At 39.1% G+C, this 20,972-nt stretch overlaps 1 protein-coding gene across 8 annotated transcripts; it reads right to left on the reverse strand.

The window, feature by feature from the left end:
* Nucleotides 1–4,526: 4,526 nt before the first annotated feature.
* LOC116752154 (zinc finger protein 699) lies at nucleotides 4,527–19,326 on the reverse strand. 8 transcript variants are annotated; one of them, XM_032628871.1, is made up of 7 exons: nucleotides 19,040–19,326; nucleotides 18,897–18,958; nucleotides 12,975–13,027; nucleotides 11,979–12,105; nucleotides 7,311–7,409; nucleotides 6,739–6,922; nucleotides 4,527–6,384 (listed from the first exon to the last, which is right to left on the reverse strand). In XM_032628871.1, the coding sequence occupies exons 3-7, from the start codon at nucleotides 13,020–13,022 to the stop codon at nucleotides 4,926–4,928; spliced, it is 1,917 nt and encodes a 638-aa protein (XP_032484762.1). In that variant the 5' UTR covers nucleotides 13,023–13,027; nucleotides 18,897–18,958; nucleotides 19,040–19,326; the 3' UTR covers nucleotides 4,527–4,925. The 8 variants fall into 8 exon arrangements, with proteins under 8 accessions (XP_032484762.1, XP_032484764.1, XP_032484763.1 ...); XM_032628873.1 differs by lacking the exon at nucleotides 7,311–7,409 and having other exon boundaries at nucleotides 19,040–19,324; XM_032628872.1 differs by lacking the exon at nucleotides 18,897–18,958 and having other exon boundaries at nucleotides 19,040–19,296.
* Nucleotides 19,327–20,972: the final 1,646 nt, after the last annotated feature.

Genomic DNA, 20,972 nt, shown 5'->3' on the forward strand with positions numbered 1-20,972 from the left:
GACTAATAATATTTATGTAATGCTAACAACAAGCCATATGTTTTCACGCAAAGATAAAGCAATGTTGGTCTCATACTTTATTGACTGGATTCTTTCCTTCCCTTGTAATCACACTCCTTCCATAATATAAGGAGCCCATATGCTGTGGATGGTTGAAAAGATATCTGGTGCTTGCCCAGAAGATGCTAAGTGAAGGTTATATGAAAATGCTGTCAGCTACAGCTTACCCTAATAGTTCCCTGTCCAACCACACACAAGCCTGATTGTCCTAACTGGTTCTTCAGAATTCTTTGATCTCTGGAGGCAGTATAGTATAGTAATAAAAACCATGGTTTCTGGATTCAGGCATAGTTCCCCTACGTACTAAATATACAACGCTGGCCAATTATTTGAGCTCATTTCTGCTATTTCACTATGGTGTGTTAGGTGGATAATAAGTATCTGCCTCATAAGGCTTTTGTGATGATCAAATACGTTAATATATAGAAATATCTTAAATATTAAGATAGTGAATGACACAGAGTGAAACTCATGAAATGTTAAATATTATTTTCTCTTATTTTTATGATATCATAAAACCAAATAAGTCCCTTCTCTTCAAAGCCCTCTCTAAATCTGTCTTCTAAACTCCTCCATGGTCTAAAAACTTGGGACAGAAAAGGAAGTGTTTCTGATCCCACAGAAAGGATGTGGTCCCACCGCAGCCACTGCAGTAGCACTTCCTATGTGCACCTTTGATGCTACTGAATGGCTTTAATTTATGGCTAGTGTTGATAATATATCTGTCCTAGACTAAACACAAAAACTGTTTCTTGTCCCTTGTCTATTTTTTAACACCTTCCAGATTTTTAAAAAATATGTTAGCCTTAAAATATATTTTATGATTGAGAAAGGTAACAGAAAAGCAGGTAATTCAGAGCTTCTCTGGATAATCTGGCCTCACAGAGGGAGGTACTGGGTTTAGAATTCTTATCATATTTCATAAAACAATGTGTATGATGAATTGCAGGATAGATCTGATCAGAACACTGTGTCCTATATACCTTATTAGCAGAAAGCACAGGTAAATGTATTTATTCAACAAATGTTTGAGTCATTATGAAGTGTCAGTCACTTTAAAAGAAGAAATCCAGGACTAGTCATAAATTTTACTTTAACTACTGAGGAGATATGGATGTCATTTATAAGGGTAAAACAGGTTAGTGGTTCCATTAATCTACACAAGTGCTAAAACTGCAAACACACACACACACACACACACACATATTTAAAATTGGTGAAATCTGAATAAGTTCTGTGGATTTCCACTGGAGGAAACTGGGTGATGAATACATGGGACTTCCATATACTTTTTTTTTTACAAAAATATGAACTTGTAATTATTACATAATAAAGACTTTAACACACACATACACACACACACACACACACACACACACACACAAACTAAGGACCAGAAAGCTTAAATGACTTTTTTCAAAGGTCACAGAGGTAAAGTTGAGAAGTGAAGACTGGAAATCAGGTGCCTTGATTCCAGTCCAGTTTTCTTTCCATTCCAACAAGGAAGCCATACGGCCTTATGATAACAGGCACATAAAGGTGATCCTCTGCATATATCTCAAATGCATTTCAACTGATAATGCTAATAGTAGAATATTCTGATTGGATGGTTACATAAGCAAATTGGACACAGTAGAAGGCAGGCACTGATACAAGTGACTATCACAAATAGCTAGGGGAATAAGAGAAAATTAAACCCAAATTCAGTAGAAGGAATAAGACCAAAAATTAAAGAATTAGAAGCATAATAAACTGAGAGTTGGTTCTTCAAAAATAATTAACATATCAAAATCCCTACCAAGATGAAGAAAAAGAAAGGGACCACATAAACTACCAAGATCAGGAATGAAAAAGGGGATATGATTACAGCTTTCAGACATTAAAAAGAAATTATAGGATATTATGAATAACTTTATGCCAACAAATTTGGAAAGTTATGGAATGGACAGATACAATTTAGCAAAACTAACACAAAAACAAATAAAAAAATTAAATAACCTTTTGTCTATTTATATGTTTGGTGTAATTCATGAGTGAAACTATCTTACAAAAGCTTCCTATGAAGAAAACCCAAAACTAGATTCCCAGGTGAATTTTTCCAAACACATAAAAAATAGTAGATAGTTTAAATTTCATATAAAGTTTTTCAAAACAATTTCCAACTTCTTTTATGAAGCAGCGTAAACCTGATACAAAGCATAAAGGATATTAACATAAAAGAAATTACAAGACAAGCCTCATTAACACAGACACAGAAATAATTTTTTTTAAATAGCATTTTGAATCTAGCAAAATGAAAAGGCTAATAAGCTAATATATACCATTTCCAAGTATAGTTTATTCCAGGAATACATCTTGTTTTACCATTTGAAAATCAAGGAATGTAGTAATTCACCACATTGAGACCAAAGGAGTTTTTAAAGACTCTGACATAGACAGAAAAGGCACTAGATAAAATTCAATATCATTGACGATTAAAAAAAAACTCTTTTGATGATCGAGGAATAGAATTCCTTTCATTTAAAAAAGTTATCTATGAAAAACTTACAGCTATTATTATACTTAATGGTAAAATATAGAATACTTTCCCCTAACATCAGGAACAGGGCAAAGATGTTCATTTTTACCATTTCTATTTATCACTATAAAGCAATAAGGCAAGAAAAATAAAAGGTAAAGTTTAGAAATCAAGTAAGACTTTCTTTTATTGGCACTGACAGTATTGTATACACAGAAAATCCAAAATAATTCATAAACTATTGGAATAAATAATTGAATTTATAAATATCATGGATAAAAGATCAATGTACAAAAAGAAATTGCAATCCTATGTGCTAGCCCCCAACATCGAAAAATAAATAAAAATATTTACAAAGGAAAACATATCACATACCTAGAAATAAATTAAAGTTACTTCAAGACCTCTACAATTAAAACTACAAAACACTGTTAAGAGGAATTAAAGACGACCTAGATAAATGGATAATTATACTATGTTCATCAATTAGAAGACTCAGTATTGTAAAGATGTCAATTTTATTCAGGTTATTCTCTAAAGTCAATGCAATCCCAAGCAAAGTCCCAGAAGACTTGTGAAAATTGGTAAGATCTAAAATTAATATAGAATCAAATCAGGAATAGAGAAGGAAAACAATCCTGATGAATAAAAAAGTTGGAAGGCTCTTGCTACCGGATATCCAAAAATACTGCAAAGCCAAGTAAAGATTGAGAAACCATCTTAGCAATCTAAAGAGATGGTAACAGACGGAATCGAACTTTCTGAAAGGATTTCTAGAACTACTTAGCCTTGGCTGAGAGTTCCCAGACTTCATAGTTCCCTACCATTGCTAAGACCAGAATGAGCATATTGTGCTAGCTGATGTTATTATTGCATCTATTTCTACACCCTACCTGCCCCCGCTGCCTCCTTCCCTTCACCATATACATCACAATTGCCAGGACCCTATGATTCAGTTAGGACTGACTCCACTCTCTTTTTCTGGATGAGTATGGGAGCCAGTCCTAAACAAACCAGAGAATTATATTCCTCTGGCCACAGTGATTCGATAACAGTTGGTAAGTGAGCCAATCAGATTTAACTGTAATAATCATATTGGAATTGCTCAGAAAGACAATCACTCTCTTCTCCTTGAGACTTCAACCCAGAAAGAAAGCAGCCTGGTTCTTCTGAGGGCCACTGTGAAGAAAAAGAGCCCACAAGGAAGAATAGCTAATGCAGAAAGATGCACAGACAAGACATGGAAACAGAACTCATCCAGATAACATCTTTTTAGCTCCAGGACCCAGCCACCTCTGAAGTTACTTATACCCAAGGATTTTTCAGTAATCAAACCAATAAATTCCCTTTATAGTTTACAAAAATGAAAAGCATGAAGACATGTCAGAGACTGGGAAAAGTTATCTGCAATACACACACACATATATAAAATACACATAATTTATGTGTATTATAACATGTTTTACGTATATGTATGTAACTAGATATAGACAGAGATACACATACATTAAAAAAGGACAAGTAGGGCTTCCCTGGTGGTGCAGTGGTTGAGAGTCCACCTGCCGATGCAGGGGACATGGGTTCGTGCCCCAGTCCGGGAAGATCCCACATGTCATGCAGCGGCTGGGCCTGTGAGCCATGGCTGCTGGGCCTGCGCATCCAGAGCCTGTGCTCTGCAACGGGAGAGCCCACAACAGTGAGAGGTCCGCGTACCGCCAAAAAAAAAAAAAGGTGGGGGTGGGGGAATATTGGGTAGGCAATTTCCAGTTTCTGCCATACTAGATCAAAATGAAATTACCATTTACAAAAGAAATTACAAATACCGAAGTGTTGATAATCACAATGACTGCATACTTAGAGAACAATGAGAGTAAATTAGAAACTAATAATAATAATAAAAAAAGACCACTCATGCCTGCATACAAAAAAATACACTTCAACTCCCCAATGGGTCCAAAAAACTCTGTAATGGAAATAACATTTACATCCAAACCAAAAGTACCTCATAAAACATATGCAGCTACAGCTGAAAGGTGTTAGGGGAAATTTATCACCTTAAACATTCATCAGAAAATTAAAACTGGAAATCAACAAGCCAGCAGTAGTCCACTTTAAGGATGAGGCACCAATCTTTGCTTCTAGTATGAATTTTCTTAGAACACAGTAAATGACGTTCATGAAGGTGTTACCACATGATTTACATACACAGGGTTTCTCTTAGTTGTGAGTTCTCAAGTCTTCAAAACGATGAGCGACAATTTCTTACATTCACAGGGTGTCTCCACAGTGTGAGACCTTGCGTGCTAAGATCTGAAAAAGTCTTGCAGACATTTCCTTATTCCTTACTTTATATGTTTCCTCTAGTGTGAGTTTTCAAATGTCTTCGAAAGTAAGCGGGACAAACAAAGGCTTTCCCACACTCCTTACATTCATAGGGCTTCTCACCAGTGTGGCTTCTTACGTGTCTTCGAAAAGATGAAGGACAACTGAATGCTTTCCCACATTCCAGACATTCAAAGGGTTTCTCTCCAGTGTGCATCCTTGTGTGGACAGTAAGGTATGAAGAATGGCGAAAGGCTTTCCCACACTCCTTACATTCATAGGGTTTCTCCCCAGTGTGCGTTCTCATGTGGATCCTAAGGGCTGATGGGTAAATGAAGGCTTTTCCACATTTCTTACATTCATAAGGTTTCTCTCCAGTGTGAGTTCTTGTATGTACCGTAAGGTGGGAGGAACTAACAAAGGCTTTCCCACATTCCTTACATTCATAAGGCTTCTCTCCACTGTGAGTTCTTAAGTGTTCGGTGAGGGATGAGGAACGACTAAAGGCCTTCCCACATTCCTTACATTCGTACTGCACCTTTCCAGTGTGATCTCTCACATGTGCTCTAAAGGACGAGGGACAACTGAAGGCTTTTCCACATTCCTTACATTCGTAGGGTTTCTCTCTACTTTGATTTTTCACATGTGTATTCAGCGAAGTGGGAAGATAGAAGGCTTTTCCACATTCCAGACATTCATAGGGTTTCTCCCCAGTGTGTTTTCTCATATGGATACTTAAGGAGGATGGACAATTGTAGGCTTTCCCGCATTCCTTACATTTATAGGGTTTCTCTCCCGTATGTGTTCTGACATGTACAGTGAGCTTTGAGGACTCACTGAAGGCTTTCCCACACTCTTTACATTCATAAGGCTTCTCTCCAGTATGGATTCTTATATGTATTATAAGGTGAGAAGAGGAACTGAAGGCCTTCCCACACTCCTTACACTCATATGGCTTATCTCCACTGTGAATTCTTTTGTGTTTGGAGAGTGAGGAGGAACAACTAAAGGCTTTCCCACACTCCTTACATTCATAAGGCTTATCTCCACTGTGAATTCTTTTGTGCTCTGTAAGGGATGAAGAACAGCTAAAGGTTTTCCCACATTCCTTGCATTCATAGTTTGTCTTTCCTGTGTGAATCTTCATATGCGCCCTAAAGAATGAAGAACAACTGAAGGCTTTGGTACATTCCTTACATTCATAGGGTTTCTCTTCAGTGGGAGTTTTCATATGCTTCTTAAAACAAGCAAAAAAATGGAAAGCTTTCCCACATTCCTTACACTGATAGGGTTTGCTTCCAGTGTGAGACCTTATGTGATTCTTAAGGGATAAGTGATCTGTGAAGGCCTTTTTACACTCTTGGCATTCAAAGGCTTTTACTTCAGTAGTTCTCTTGAGTATATTAAGATTTGAGATATGGCTGAAGGTTTGTCTACACTGATTTTCTTCGTTGTGTTCATAGATGTTCTCCACCATGTGACTTCTTTTAAAAAATAAAAAGCACATTATTAGCAGCAAGTAAATTTTTACCATTTTCAGTGACTACATCTGTTTCCTTCCCTGTCCAATGATAAGCTGAAAGTTCTCACAGAGGGCTCTATGATAGCCAATATTATCACTGAGTTTTTGGCTTATGGGGTTTTTCTGATGGTTGCTTACAAATGAATTATGTGTCAAACATGGAAGAGCTCAGTCTCATTTGTGGAAAAAATATCTTATGAAATTCCATATGAAATCACAATTTTTGACCAAGTTTTATATACATGTTTTTTTAATTTCATGACATTTTAAGATTCTCTCCTGAGACACTACTCTCTCTTATATGAATAGCACTCACCTCAAATGTCTCTCATGTTTTTTGTTCTGATAATCAAAACCATGGTATTCCCAGCTTTTGTGTAAAATGGACAACGAGGAAGCACTCCTTTTGAATCTTACTACATTCTGTTCACTGGATATTTTTTCTCCATAAATATCTTGTGCAGCGACTAATTCATTAGTTTTAAGTTGAGTCTCAAAACCTGAAACAAAAAAGTAAAGGCATCATGAAAGAAGGACTTTTGGCAGTGTGGCTGGTTCAGGACTTTCCCAATAAGCACAGGGTCAAAATGGCAAAGCAATTAAGAAATAATCCCACAAAGATTGAGACTGATGGTAACATAAATAGGGTATTCCTAGGGGAGCAAAACAAAAAGGAACTGGGTAAAATGCGCATGACCGAATACTACATTACGAAGAGGAAATATGGGCTTTCCCAAGAACAAGGACTGATGAAAAGTCAAAATAGTAATCGAAGTTATCTGTGGAAGATCAGCTTCCTCAGACATGGCAAAGTTTCATTTTGCTTTTATTTGATTTTTCCAAATGTAATATCCCCCAACCAAGTCAGTTTCTCCCAAGGATTCTTGCCTTCCTGATGCTCCCCCTGGGTGGGTCCTCTCTCTGCTATCTCCAGGTCCTCCTCTTGTTTCCACTGGGAGATCAGATAGGGTGTGTGTAGTGGATACCCTGTTCATGTGGAAAGGTATATCATGAGGGAAAACAATGAGGAACCATAAACATTTCCATGAGACAGGGCAAAAACTTTGCTCTTCTGTTACTCTAAAGCAAGTAGGAGCTTAATTGCAACAAAATGTTGAATTTATTTTTTTAAGGTGGGAGGGGTGGTGTGATGTCTAGAACTGATCTGACATTCACACCTAAACCTCAGTATTATTAGAAACTGGTCCAATATTCACAGGCAGGACATACTGTTCTCCTGTTGAAGATAAATAATCTCAGAATACCAATCTCAGACAAGGTTACTGTGAGACCATGATAAGATGAAACAAAATAAGGCTACTTCATAATTTAGCCTAGGGACAGACAAAAAATATCACTGTGCCATCCACAAAATACTAATAGAATTTCCCCTGCATCCAGATTTCTGTCAGCATCCAATCTAAAGTGAACACCTAGGGACTGGGTTGAACGGTGCCCCTAAAAAATTCATGTCCATATATACACTACTATGTATAAAATAGACAACTAATGAGAACCTACTGTACAGCACAGGGAAATCTACTCAATGATCTGTGGTGACCGAAATAGGAAGGAAATCTAAAAAAGAGTGGAAATATGTATATGTATAACTGACTCACTTTGCTGTACAGCAGAAACTAACACAACATTGTAAAGCAACTCTACTCCAATAAAAATAAATAAATAAATGACAGCATAATATAAAAAAAATTTCATGCCCAAACAGATCAATGGAACAGAATACAGTCCATAAATAAGTCAATATAAATATAGTCATAAATATAGTCAACTTATCTTTGACAAAGGTGCAAAGGCAATACAATAGAGAAAAATATAGTCTTTCCAACAAACAGTGCTAAAATAACTACTAGACATCAACATACATTTAAAAAAAAAAAGAATCTTGATACAGACCTTACACTCTTGCAAAAATTAACTCAAAATACAGGGGGAGGCATCCAAAGCTTCAGGAAAAGTTGGGGCCCCATCAATAGGGAGTAAAAAATTAGCTCAAAATAGATCACAGATCTAAATGTAAAACATAAAACTATAGAACACCTAGAAGATAACATAGGAAAAAATGTAGGTGACCTAAGATTTGGCGATGACTTGTTAGATAGGTGAAAATTAATCAGGGGAAACTTCACTTAAATGGAGTTGAGAGGCTGGAAGGGGAAGCTTTCATGCAGTTCCACAGGACATCAATTATAGGAAGAGGGCTTCCCTGGTGGCACAGTGGTTAAGAATCCGCCTGCCAATGCAGGGGTCACCAGTTCGAGCCCTGGTCCGGGAAGGTCCCACTTGCCATGGAGCAACTAAGTCTGTGTGCCACAACTACTGAGCCTGTGCTCTAGAGCCCATGAACCACAACTACTGAGCCCACGTGCCACAGCTACTGAAGTCCACGTGCCTAGAGCCCATGCTCCACAACAAGAAGCCACCAAAATGAGAAGCCTGTGCACCGCAACGAAGAGTAGCCCCCACTCACTGCAACTAGAGGAAGCCCGCGTGCAGCAAGAAAGACTCAATGCAGCCAAAAATAAATAAATTTATAAAAAAACAAATTACAGGAAGAACTGTCGATTACAGACTCCAACAAAAGAATCATCAGGGCTTCCCTGGTGGCGCAGTGGTTGAGAGTCCACCTGCCAATGCAGGGGACATGGGTTCGTGCCCCGGTCTGGGAAGATCCCACATGCCGTGGAGCGGCTATGCCCGTGAGCCATGGCTGCTAAGCCTGTGCTCCGCAACAGGAGAGGCCACAACAGTGAAAGGCCCGTGTACTTCAAAAAAAAAAAAAAAAAAAAAAAGAATCATCAAGAATCCCCAGTTATAATCCTGACAGGAAAAGATGTACATTGCATCCCCTATAAGAAATCAATTACCCCAGCAACTAAGCCAATATGAAACCATCATCACCCTGAACTCTCATTTTTCTCCAATAGACTTTCATCCAAAACAACCTCTCCCAAATTCCTCCTTTTTCTCTATAAAATTATGTTCTTCTCCCTTGTTTTTTGGACTTGCCTATGGCTTTTGTTATAGCTTTCTTGTCCTAAATTGCAATTCCTCTGCTATGCCCAAATAAGCCATTTTTGTTGGTAAAATAACTATCTTATTTTTAAGGTCAACAGATAATGACCTGAAAGACACAATTCATGAAAGAAAGAATTGACAAGTTGGACTTCATTAAAATTAAAAACTTTTGCTCTGAGAAAAAACTGCCAAGAGAATAAAAAGCCACAGACTGGAAGAAATTATCTGCAAAAGACATATCTGATAAAGAAGTGTTATCCAAAATATACACAGAATTCTTAAAACTCAAAAATAAAGAAAACAAACAACCCGATTTAAAAAATGGGCCAAAAACCTTAACAGATACCTCATCAAGGAAGATACACAGATGGCAAATAAGCATATGAAAAGATGTTCCACATCATATGTCATCAGGAAGATGCAAATCAAAACAATGAGATACCACTATACACCTATAAGAATGGCCAAAATCCGGAACACTGACAACAAAGAATTTTGAGAATGTGGAGCTGGTGGGAATGCAAAATGGTACAGTCACTTTGGAATACAGTTTGGCAGTTTCTTACAAAACCAAACATACTCTTAACCATACAGACAGGCAATTGCACTCCCTGGAATTTACCCAAAGGAGTTAACAACATGTCTACACAAAAACCTGCATGTGGATGTTTACAGCAGCTTTATTCATAATTGCCAAAACTTGGAAGCAATCAAAATGTTCTTCAGTGGGTGAATGGATAAACAGGCTGTGGTACATCCAGACAATAAAATATTAATCAGCACTAAAAAGAAATGAGCTATCCAGCCATGAAAAGAGGTGGGAAAACCTTAAATGCATATTACTAAGTGAAAGAAGCCAGTCTGAAGAGGTTATATATATATACTGTGTGATTCCAACTACATGACATTCTGGAAAAGGCAAAACTATGGAGACAGTAAAAAGATCAGTTGTTGCCAGGAGTTGTGGGGAAGGAGAGATAAATTGGGATGAAGGGGATACAGAATTTTTAAGGGTAGTGAAGCTACTTTATGATACTATAATGGTGGATATGTCATTATATATTTGTCCAAACCTTAAAATGTACAAGACCAACAGTGAACACTAATATAAACTCTGGACTTAAGGTGATAATGATGTGTCAGTGTAGGTTCATCAACTGTAACAAATATACCACTCTGGTAGGAAGGCTGTGAGTGTATGGGGACAGGGGGTATATGGGAAATATCTATCTGTACCTGTTACTCAATTTTGCTGTGAACCTATAAACTGCTCTAAGAAAAATAAAGTGTACTGAGAAAAAAATCCCTGTCCTCCCAGAATTTCAGAATGTTACTTTATTTGGAAATAGGGTCTTTGCAGATACAATCAAGTTGAGGTAAGTTATACTGGATTAGGGTAGGCCCTAAATGCAATGACTGGCGTCCTTACAAGGACAGAAAGACTTAGAGACAGAGGACGAAGGCCATGTGAAGATGGAGGCAGAGATCAGAGTGATGCAGCTGCAAGCCAAGGATTGCTGGCAACCACCAACAGCTAGGAAGGGGACAAGGAGAGATTTTTCCTGAGCCTTCGGAAGGGTCGTGACACCCTGATTTCAGACTTCCAACCTCCAGAAATTTAAATGAATAAGGTTCTGTTGTTCTTGGCCACCCAGTTTGTGGTGCTTTGTTATGGAAGGCCTAGGAGACCAATACAGCCTGCTTCCACAGACCTACCCCCAAGTCATTCAACCTAAGTACACAAATCCTATAATATTTACTTTCTAACACCTTCTTTCTGAGACATGCCATGGCTCCCCATGGCATGTGTTCTCCCTCACTGCTCAAAGTAATAAACCCAACTTGCTTAACTGGTGGTCTCTGGGTACAGGGCACTAACAGCTGTAAAATTCTCAAAAGGTCCCAAACCACCAATTTTCTCCCTGTGCCCCAAAGTGACCCCCAAAGTCTGTGCCCACAATTTCTACACTTAATAAGCCTTGAGGCTTCCAACCACAAGAAAAAGAGAAAGTCAGTTCAATACACGTTTATTTTCTTTCTTTTTTAATCTTAATTTCATATTTATCTTCTTGCCCATTACACCTAAGCATTTTGAATACAGTCACATCTTGTTTTTTATAGTATACATTCAAAAGGGTTTGATATAGAGTTCACCCTCAAAAAAATGCTTAATGAATGAAAGAATGACTGAATGAAGAAAAATAAGACCAACAGCATCTTTATAACACTGGATGAAATGAAAACTCTGCATTCAGTGCCAGTGTCAGAATGGATAAGGAGATTTCCACTGATTCTTTTTCTGTTGCTGTTTTATACTGGTAGAATATTTTAACAATATGCATTGTTATTGTTTATTTTCATGGTGAAGCCACTAGACTATAAGTTCCTTGGGGTCAGTGACCATGTCTGTCTTATTTACCAATTTATTCCAATTCCTCAACCCAAATCCTAGAACAAAGTCAATTAGTGAGATAAAACTGTTTTCTAAACGACTAAATGAAGGAATGTTGCCACCCTTACCTAATGAGGCCAGGTTCTGGAAGTTTTCCAGCATCACATCTCTGTAGAGGTTTCTCTGAGCGGGATCTAGCAAAGCCCACTCCTCCTGGGTAAAGTCCACAGCCACATCCTCAAAGACCACTGGTTCCTAAAACATTCCACATATTTTGTTCAGAAAAGTGCCAACTCCCCCAATGTGTGCAGGAGGATGAATGAGGCTGGAAATACTGAGGAACTGAGAATCAATTCATAGGGAGTTCAGAAGATTCTATCCTCCCAACATCTACCCTAGGATTCAGTCATCAGATCTTCGTTCTACATAAGCATCCTGACTGATCAAATTTTCTCACAGATTTAACAACACTTTTGAAACAATAAATTTATCTTTCCACAGTTTGATGGTGACCAATTCCAGTCTTACAATAATCCAGAACACCCAGAGGATCTAGCAGAAATGAAATAGTAATTTCTACATTGAAACCAGCAAAAATTCCTTGTTACAGAAACAATTTCACTGCTTCCTGATATCCCACCACAGCAACCGGCACAACATGAAACACTGGGTCAAATCTGGATGAGGTTTTTATGAATAAAAACACACTGAGGGGCAGAGAGCTTTTCTTTTTCTTTTTTTTCTTTCCCCACAAACCTGGGGCCCAGGAGTCTGCAAGAAGCACAACATTCAACCCAGGCCCACAGCCAGCCACATTTTCTTGCACTCAAGGCCAGGGGCTGTAAATTATACAACATGAGCTAAATTCAGCCTATCATCTATTTATGTAAGTAAAGTTTTATTGGAACACGATAAAACATTTGTTTATCCACTGTATATGGCTGCTTTCACACTAAAATGGCAGAACTGAGTAAAACAGAAACTCTATGGCCTTCAAAGCCTAAAATGTTTACTATGTGGCCCAATGCAGGAACAGGTTGCTGACCCCTGCTCTAAACAATAAGGAGATCGATGGCCCGGTGGAACTGAAATATTCTTTTGGAGAATTATTAGCTCTTACTCACCTGTGTCATATTTTTCTGTAACTCAGCAGCTGTTCTTTCTTCCTCCATGTTCCCTTCAAGAAGAAAGACAGAGTATTGAGAAGTTAGACCTGAGGCAGGAGAAAGAAGACACGAGAATCTGGGTCTCCCCACAATTTCCATAATCAAGACTGTGGATTTTGCAGCATATCTGTTAGGAGTGATCACTCCCCTCAGAACACACACACACACAGACATGCATAGCCCCAAGACACCCAAGCAAACACACATCAATCTTGTAAGAAAATAGAGGGAGGGGGGAAGAAGTTAGAGCAATCTTATCTCCTCTAGAGCTATAAAACAGTCCTCTGGTTCTTGTAGATCATAAAAAAAACAGGTTAAGAGTCCCATTTTGTAAGCAAGTTAACTGTAGTCTAAAAAAATTTAACTGTCAATTTGACCATAATAATGAAAACATTAAAAAAAAATCAGAGAATGCCTTCAATAGTAAGAATATACACACCATCTCAAATCCAGGAAAGTGTGACCTGTATGCCAGACTTCCGGGGGTTCCACTTCCAATATTTATTTCTGTACTGCTTGGCAGGCTAACATGTGTTACTCCTCAGCCCCTGACTACTAGACCCTCTCCCACAAGGGCTGCAGGGTCCCCAAAACCTGGTTTTTGAGAAAGAGCATCAACTGACTGAATTCCACATGCAGGTGGCAAGAGAAGACTTCTCCTACTCAGTTCTGCAGGAATTGTACAGGAGGTACAGCAGCAGCAGAACAAGAACACTCGGAGTGAAGTTAGCAGTGTGAGTCATCTCTCACAGTGATATCTGTAGCACTACTGCCCAAATTTCAAATAACGAAAATGCAACAGTTTCTTCCACTGCCGTGGATGAAGTATGTATTTTAAAGCCGATACAAACTGTAACATTCTTTACTAACATGCTCCATTTAAGCAACCAAGATATGAGAATGACTTGGCAAAGAGATGCCCATACCTCTGCAAAAAGATTATTCATAGAAGCTCTGCAAATCAGATCCTATCAAAACGAGTTTATAGTTGAAGAATCTTGGAAAGAGTCACTTAACTATGTGCTCAATGCTACCCAATTAGAAAGCTGCTGAGGAGCTGTGTGTATGCAGCTGTATTTACCTTCAAAGCCTAAATGCCCAATGAGTGTATTTCTGAACATATACCCTACAATTTAGTTGTCAGTGAGGCCCTTATGCCCTAACATTACCAGGGTCTGGCCTAGAACCCTGTTGGGCACACTATGGAGAGTAGACAAATGAAGTATTCTATTCAAGTGTTTTATCTTTGAGCTCCTTCTCTTGACTAAGCCCTATGTCTTCAGCAGGGATGCTTCCCTTAAGGCCCTGACCTCCTGCTCCTTCATCTCATATTCATTTCGGTAATATTCACCCTGTCCTACTATGTGCAGTCACAGGAGACAGAGCACTGAACAAAACAGAAAAATACTAAAGTGCCTGAGTCTTATAATCGTTTGAAGGAGGACCACTAAATTAACAATCTGATTTAGCTTTATCTGGTGGTATATGCTATATAAAAATGCATCACATCATAGGGATAAGGAGATACACACATATTTATCTTTAGCAAATCAGGACTACTTATGTGACAGTGTAGAAGCAGGAAATTAAAATAACTGTTTCAGATAACACTAGAAATCCATGGCTGGTGTGGTACATATATTTATACACAACTGACCCTTGAACAATTGCAGGGGTTGGGGCACCAACCCTCCGGCAGTAGCAAATTTGAGTATAACTCATAGTCAGCCCCCAGTATCCAAGGACTCAACCAACCACTGATCCTGTAGTATTGTAGTATTTAGTACTGAAAATAATCTGCATATAAGTGGACGCGTGCATTTCAAACCCATGTTGCTCAAGGGTTAATTGTATTTACAAATATCATCCATTCCTGTAGAAGAAAAATCAGTATCAATGGGTTAACCATTGACTTATAAGGGCAGAAAAAGAACAGCATAAAGGTTTAGGGAAAAAAATGAGTATGTGACAAAATTAACAATATTTTTAAAAACTTAAACAGAATCAGATAAAGCTAAATGGCAATACTACCCAAAGCAATCTACAGATTTAATGCCATCCCTATCAAATTACCCATGACATTACAGAACTAGAATAATCCTAAAATTTATATGGAACGATAAAAGACCCAGAATTGCCAAAGCAATCCTGAGGAAAAAGAACAAAGCGAAAGGCATAACCCTCCTAGGCTTCAGACAATACTACAAAGCTACAGTAATCAAAACAATGTGGTACTGGCACAAAACACAGACATACAGATCAATGGAACAGAACAGAGAGCCCAGAAATAAACCCACACGCCTACGGTCAATTAATCTTCAACAAAGGATGCAAGAATACACAATGGGAAAAAGACAGTCTCTTCAGCAAATGTAGCTGGGAAAGTTGGACAGCTGCATGTAAATCAATGAAATTAGAACACAACCTCACTGGTGGAGAAAAGGGAAACCTACACTGTTGGTGGGAATGTAAATTGGTACAGCCACTATGGAGAACAGTATGGAGGTTCCTTAAAAGACTAAATATAGAACTACCATATGATCCAGCAATCCCATTCCTGGGCATATATCTGGAGAAAACCATAATTCAAAAAGATACATGTACCCCAAAGTTCACTGCAGCACTATTTACAATAGCCAAGACATGGAAGCAACCTAAATGTCCATCAACAGAGGAGTGGATAAAGATGTATATATACAGTAGAATATATATATACAGTAGAATATTAGTATATCTATATTAGAATATCTATATACAGTAGAATATTAGTCAGCCATAAAAAAGAATGAAATAATGTCATTTGCAGCAACATGGATGGACCTAGAGACTGTCATATTGAGTGAAGTAAGTCAGACGAGAAAGACAAATATATGATATTGCTTATACGTGGAATCTAAAAAAAGGTACAAATGAACTTATTTACAAAATAGAAATAGAGTCATAGATGTATAAAACAAACTTATGGTTACCAAGGGGGCAAGGAGGGAGAGGGATAAAGTGGGAGACTGGGACTGACATATACACACTACTATATATAAAATAGATAACTAATAAGGGCCTACTGTATAGCACAGGAACTCTACTCAGTATTCTGTAATGACCTATATGGGAAAAGACTCTGAAAAAAGAGTATATATATATATATATATATATATTTCAGATTCTTTTCCATATATACATACATATATATATATGTATAACTGACTCACTTTGCTGTACACCTGAAACTAATACAAAATTGTAAATCAGCTATACTCCAATAAAAATTAAAAAAAAAAGAACACACCCTCTCACCATACACAAAAACAAACTGAAAATGGCTTAAAGACTTAAAAATAAGGTGTGACACCATAAAACTCCTAGAAGAGATCATAGGCAAAGCATTTTCCAACATAAATTGTACCAATGTTTTCTTAGGTCAGTCTCCCAAGGCAACAGAAATAAAAACAAAAGTAAATGGGACCTAATCAAACTTACAAGCTTTTGCACAGCAAAGGAAACCATAAACAAAATGAAAAGACAACCTATGGAATGGGAGAAAATATTTACAAATAATGCAACCAGCAAGGCTTAATTTCAAAAATACACAAACAGCTCATACAACTCAACAACAAAAAAACAAACAACCCGATCAAAAAATGGGCAGAAGGACTTCCCTGGCAGTCCAGTGGTTAAGACTCCACACTTCCAATGCAGGAGGCACGGATTTGATCCCTGGTCGGAGAACTAAGATACCACATGCCACACAGCCAAAAAAAAAACCAAAACAAAACGGCAGAAGACCTGAATAGACATTTCTCCAAAGACATACAGATGGCAAATAGGCACATGGAAAGATGCTCAACAACACTAATTGTTAGAGAAATGCAAATCAAAACTATAATGGGGTACCCCACCTCACACTGGTCAGAATGGCCATCATTAAAAAGTCTACAGATAACAAGCACTGGAGAGGGTGTGGAGAAAAGGGAACCCTCCTACACTGTTAGTGGGAATGTAAGTTGGTGCGGCCACTATGGAAAACAGTACAGAGGTTCCTCAAAAAACTAAAAATAGAATTAACATATGACCCAGCAATCCCACTCCTGGACATATACCCAGAGAAAACTATAACTCAAAAAGATACATGCACCCCTATGTTCAAAGCAGCACTATTCACAATAGCCAAGACATGGAAACAATCTAAATGTCCATGAACAGATGAATGGATAAAGAAGATGTGGTACATACACACAATGGAATACTACTCAGCCATAAAAAAGAGAAGGGAATAATGCTATCTGCAGCAACATGGATGCAACTAGAAATTATCATACTAAGTAAGTCAGAAAGAGAAAGACAAATACCATATGATATCACTTATATGTGGATCTAAAATATGGCACAAATGAAACTATCTACAAAACAGACTCACAGATATGGAGAACAGATTTGTGTTTACCAAGGGGGAGAAAGGGTGGGACAGGGATAGACTAGGCGTTTGGGGTTAGCAGATGCAAACTATTACATATAGAATGGATAAACAACAAGATCCTACTGTATAGCACAGGGAACTATATTCAGTATCCTGGGATAAACCATAATGGAAAAGAATATTAAAAAAGAATGTATATATGTGTATAACTGAGTCACTTTGCTGTACAGCAGAAACTAACACAACATTGTAAATCAACTATACTTCAATTAAAAAAATAATAAAGTGAAAAAAATGTTTAAAAAATTAAAAAATATAGGGACTTCCCTGGCAGTCCAGTGGTTAAGACTCTGCGCTTCCAACGCAGGGGGCACGGGTTCGATCCCTGGTCAGGGAGCTAAGATCCCGCATGCTGCAGGACCAAAAAATAAAATAAAATAAATAAATGAATATAAACACAAAACCTGTTTACATCCAGTCATTAAAGAAAAAAATTAGCAGTTTAGAACATACCTACAAAGGAAACAGAAGTTGCAGATTGTTTACAGACAGGTTCACCAAGTAAGTAAAGGATTCATAATTCCATTTTTTGGGGGGGTGGGGGGTGCTGTTTTCCTGTGTATTTCCAAGACCAGAAAAGTACTCAAAACTCAAATATATGTGTATACACACACACACACACACACACACACACACATGTAAATATATGAAAGATCTCATTCATATACACAAGGGCAAAATGTTAAAATATTAGTACAGTCCAGAAATGAATAATGAAGATAATAATCACAAAATAAGTTCATTTCCTCCTAGGAATGAAGTGTGGTTAAAATGATTAACATAATTAAAATGATTAATATAATTCACATTAATAGAAAAAGATCACATGACTCATCCCCTTCGATACAAAATAGTGACTGATCTCTATCAATATGCATTGATGATAATAATTTAACCCACTAGGACTAGAGGGAAATAGGCTTTAATTAGAAAAAATATATATTATTTACAAACACCTACAGCAAACATCCTATTTAATGGTGAAATGGCAGAATAATTCCCTCTGGGATCAGGAACAAGACAAGGATGCAAATTAAATGCTATTCTACATTGAACTGAAAGTCCTGGCAAACGCACTAAATAAATAAAAAGAATATAAGGTACACAAAATAAAAAAGAAAACGCAGAAACTGACATATGATCACACTTTCGGTGTGAAATTCAAAAAATATCTACAGATAAATGACTAACATTTAGAGCTGCAACTGGCAAGGGGGATTAAAAAAATACTAAGTAATCAGTTCACTTTTATGCAGCTGAATATAATGTAGCAAACTGATGCCCACAGGAAGAGAAAAAAAAATCACAGGTTAAAAATAATATCTCTCGCATCAGGAAGGGAGAGGTGGGGACGGAGTTAGGCAAATGTCACCCCATTCTCACAGAACAAGCCGAAATCCACAGACCTGCGCAGAGAGGAGGTTGAGACTCGTCCCCGTGACCCGAATGGCAGGGATGCTTTTCCTTTCTGGAAAGAGAGCAGAGGATGATTTTGGAGGCCGATTAAATACGAGGATGGCTCTCCAACTCTCGCCTGCAGCAGACTCACCCCGACTGCTGGACCCTCTCAGAGTTCCTGATTCAGTGAGTTTGGTACCAGCCGCGGCTGCTGGAGGCCCCGGGCGCGGGTGTCCCAGCGTGGAGCGGTGAGCACAGCCCAAGCGGCCGCCTTTTGGCCTCTGACCCCAAGGCCAAGCTCTCCACCTCCCGCGCACCAGACTTGGGGCGGGCTGGGCTGAACCAGGTAGGACGCGGACCGAGGCTAAAATTTACATCAGATTTAGACGGGGTTGCAAGGGGACATGGCCGCCGGCTTGCGCACGCGCAGAAGTACACGGCTGCTTCTGGTTTCTGCGCCACGCACAGCGTCAGGGGCCGGGCCTCGGGAGCTGGGAAATTTGGCTTGGGAGGGGCGGTGGCAGCTTCCAGCCGCAAGTGGAGGTGAAGTACTAGTTTCCTTCCACGGAGAGACGCGACTGGGTCTTGGGGCCGGGTCAACCTAGGACTTGGGGTTGCAGAGGGCCTGGAGGGGGACCAGGCTATGGGCAGGGCTTGGTTGACTAGGCCTGTGGGGCGGAGATGGGGCGCGACCAGGCCTAGGGGCGTGGCTTAGTTGAATATTCCAAAGAGCTGAGTTTAGGGTGGGATCAGGTCGAGGGGTGGGACTGTAGCAAGAGGAGGTCCCGCGGTCAGTCTGATGATTTGGGGCACTTTTGAGACAAGACGATGTCCTCATCCCTGGGGACCACTATAGCAGGTTAACTAGCCAATAAGGCAGAAATGGCAAGCCAAGGCCGGTCTCCGAAGCACAGTTAGGGGAGGCATCTTTGTCCACAGCCAGCACGCCTCTGCTGTGACCCAGTCAGATATGCTGTGAAGGACAGCATCATTCTCGCTGCTCCCCAGAGGGGTATTGAGACCCCATCCCCAACCCTTGGGCTGGCCCAACTAAAACACTGCTTAAAGTAACCAAAGTCAAGGAAGTTTATATCCCTGCCTCCCTAGGAGCCCAAAGGAGATGGCTTACCCTACTAAAAGAATGCTCCAAACCACGAGATGGGCGTTAGGCCCTGCTTAAGGGAGCTTCTCACCAGGAGGACACCTAGAGAGGAGGTAGGGGCCCAAACTCTTGGGGAGATGAGAAGTGATGGAGTGGAGGATCCTGGAAAAAAAGGTCTGGTGCCCTCTACTGGAGAAAAAAAATGCAGCACGGTGTCCCACAATAGGAATACTGTGTAGAAACTGAGATACTTTATCCTCTGCTTTGCCAGTGACCATCCAAAAAGTAACAAAAGACCAAAAGTGCAAAAGGAGAAGGCCAAAAAAAAGAGGCGCTGATTCTCTCTTGAAGGAGGAAATACACATCATCTCTCTCCTTAAGGACTTCCCCACAAGAAGCACTCCCCCTTCACCCCAGGAAGTGAATGAATTGGGAGGAGAATGAGTTAAAAGGGCAATTACCTGCTTAACTATTAAAATCGGCCCAGTTTTGCTAAGAGATGCTTCTGTCCTGGTTGTTCCTCCCAGACTCTCCCTTTTCCCATTATTGGAATGGACCTCCTTGGTCAACCTCATGAAACAAGCCTAAAGCTTTTGCTATGGTGGGTGTCACCTGGTGGGAACCAGTTAACTTTCTCCTACCCATGTGCGTGACCAGTGTGCCACAGTACTGGCTAAGGACAGGCGCTGAAGGATTGCGGTCTGTCATAGCTGACTTACTGAAAGAAGGTACTGATTCCTACCATGTCACCTTTCAGTTCCCTCGTGTGTCCTGAGCCAGTATGAATATATGGAGGCCGCCTACAGACTATAGAGGGTTAAACAAGACTACTCCCTTCATTATAACATGCCCACCAAATATCATCACCTTAATGGATGACATTCAAAATAACATGGGTAAATGGTTTGAAGTTATAGATTTAGCTAAATGCATTCTATTCAGTAAAAGTTTCACAGGAGAGAGAGACACCTCACCTACTGCC

The sequence above is a fragment of the Phocoena sinus genome, chromosome 3 (genome assembly GCF_008692025.1).
Source record: "Phocoena sinus isolate mPhoSin1 chromosome 3, mPhoSin1.pri, whole genome shotgun sequence".
NCBI classification, from domain to species: Eukaryota; Metazoa; Chordata; class Mammalia; order Artiodactyla; family Phocoenidae; genus Phocoena; species Phocoena sinus.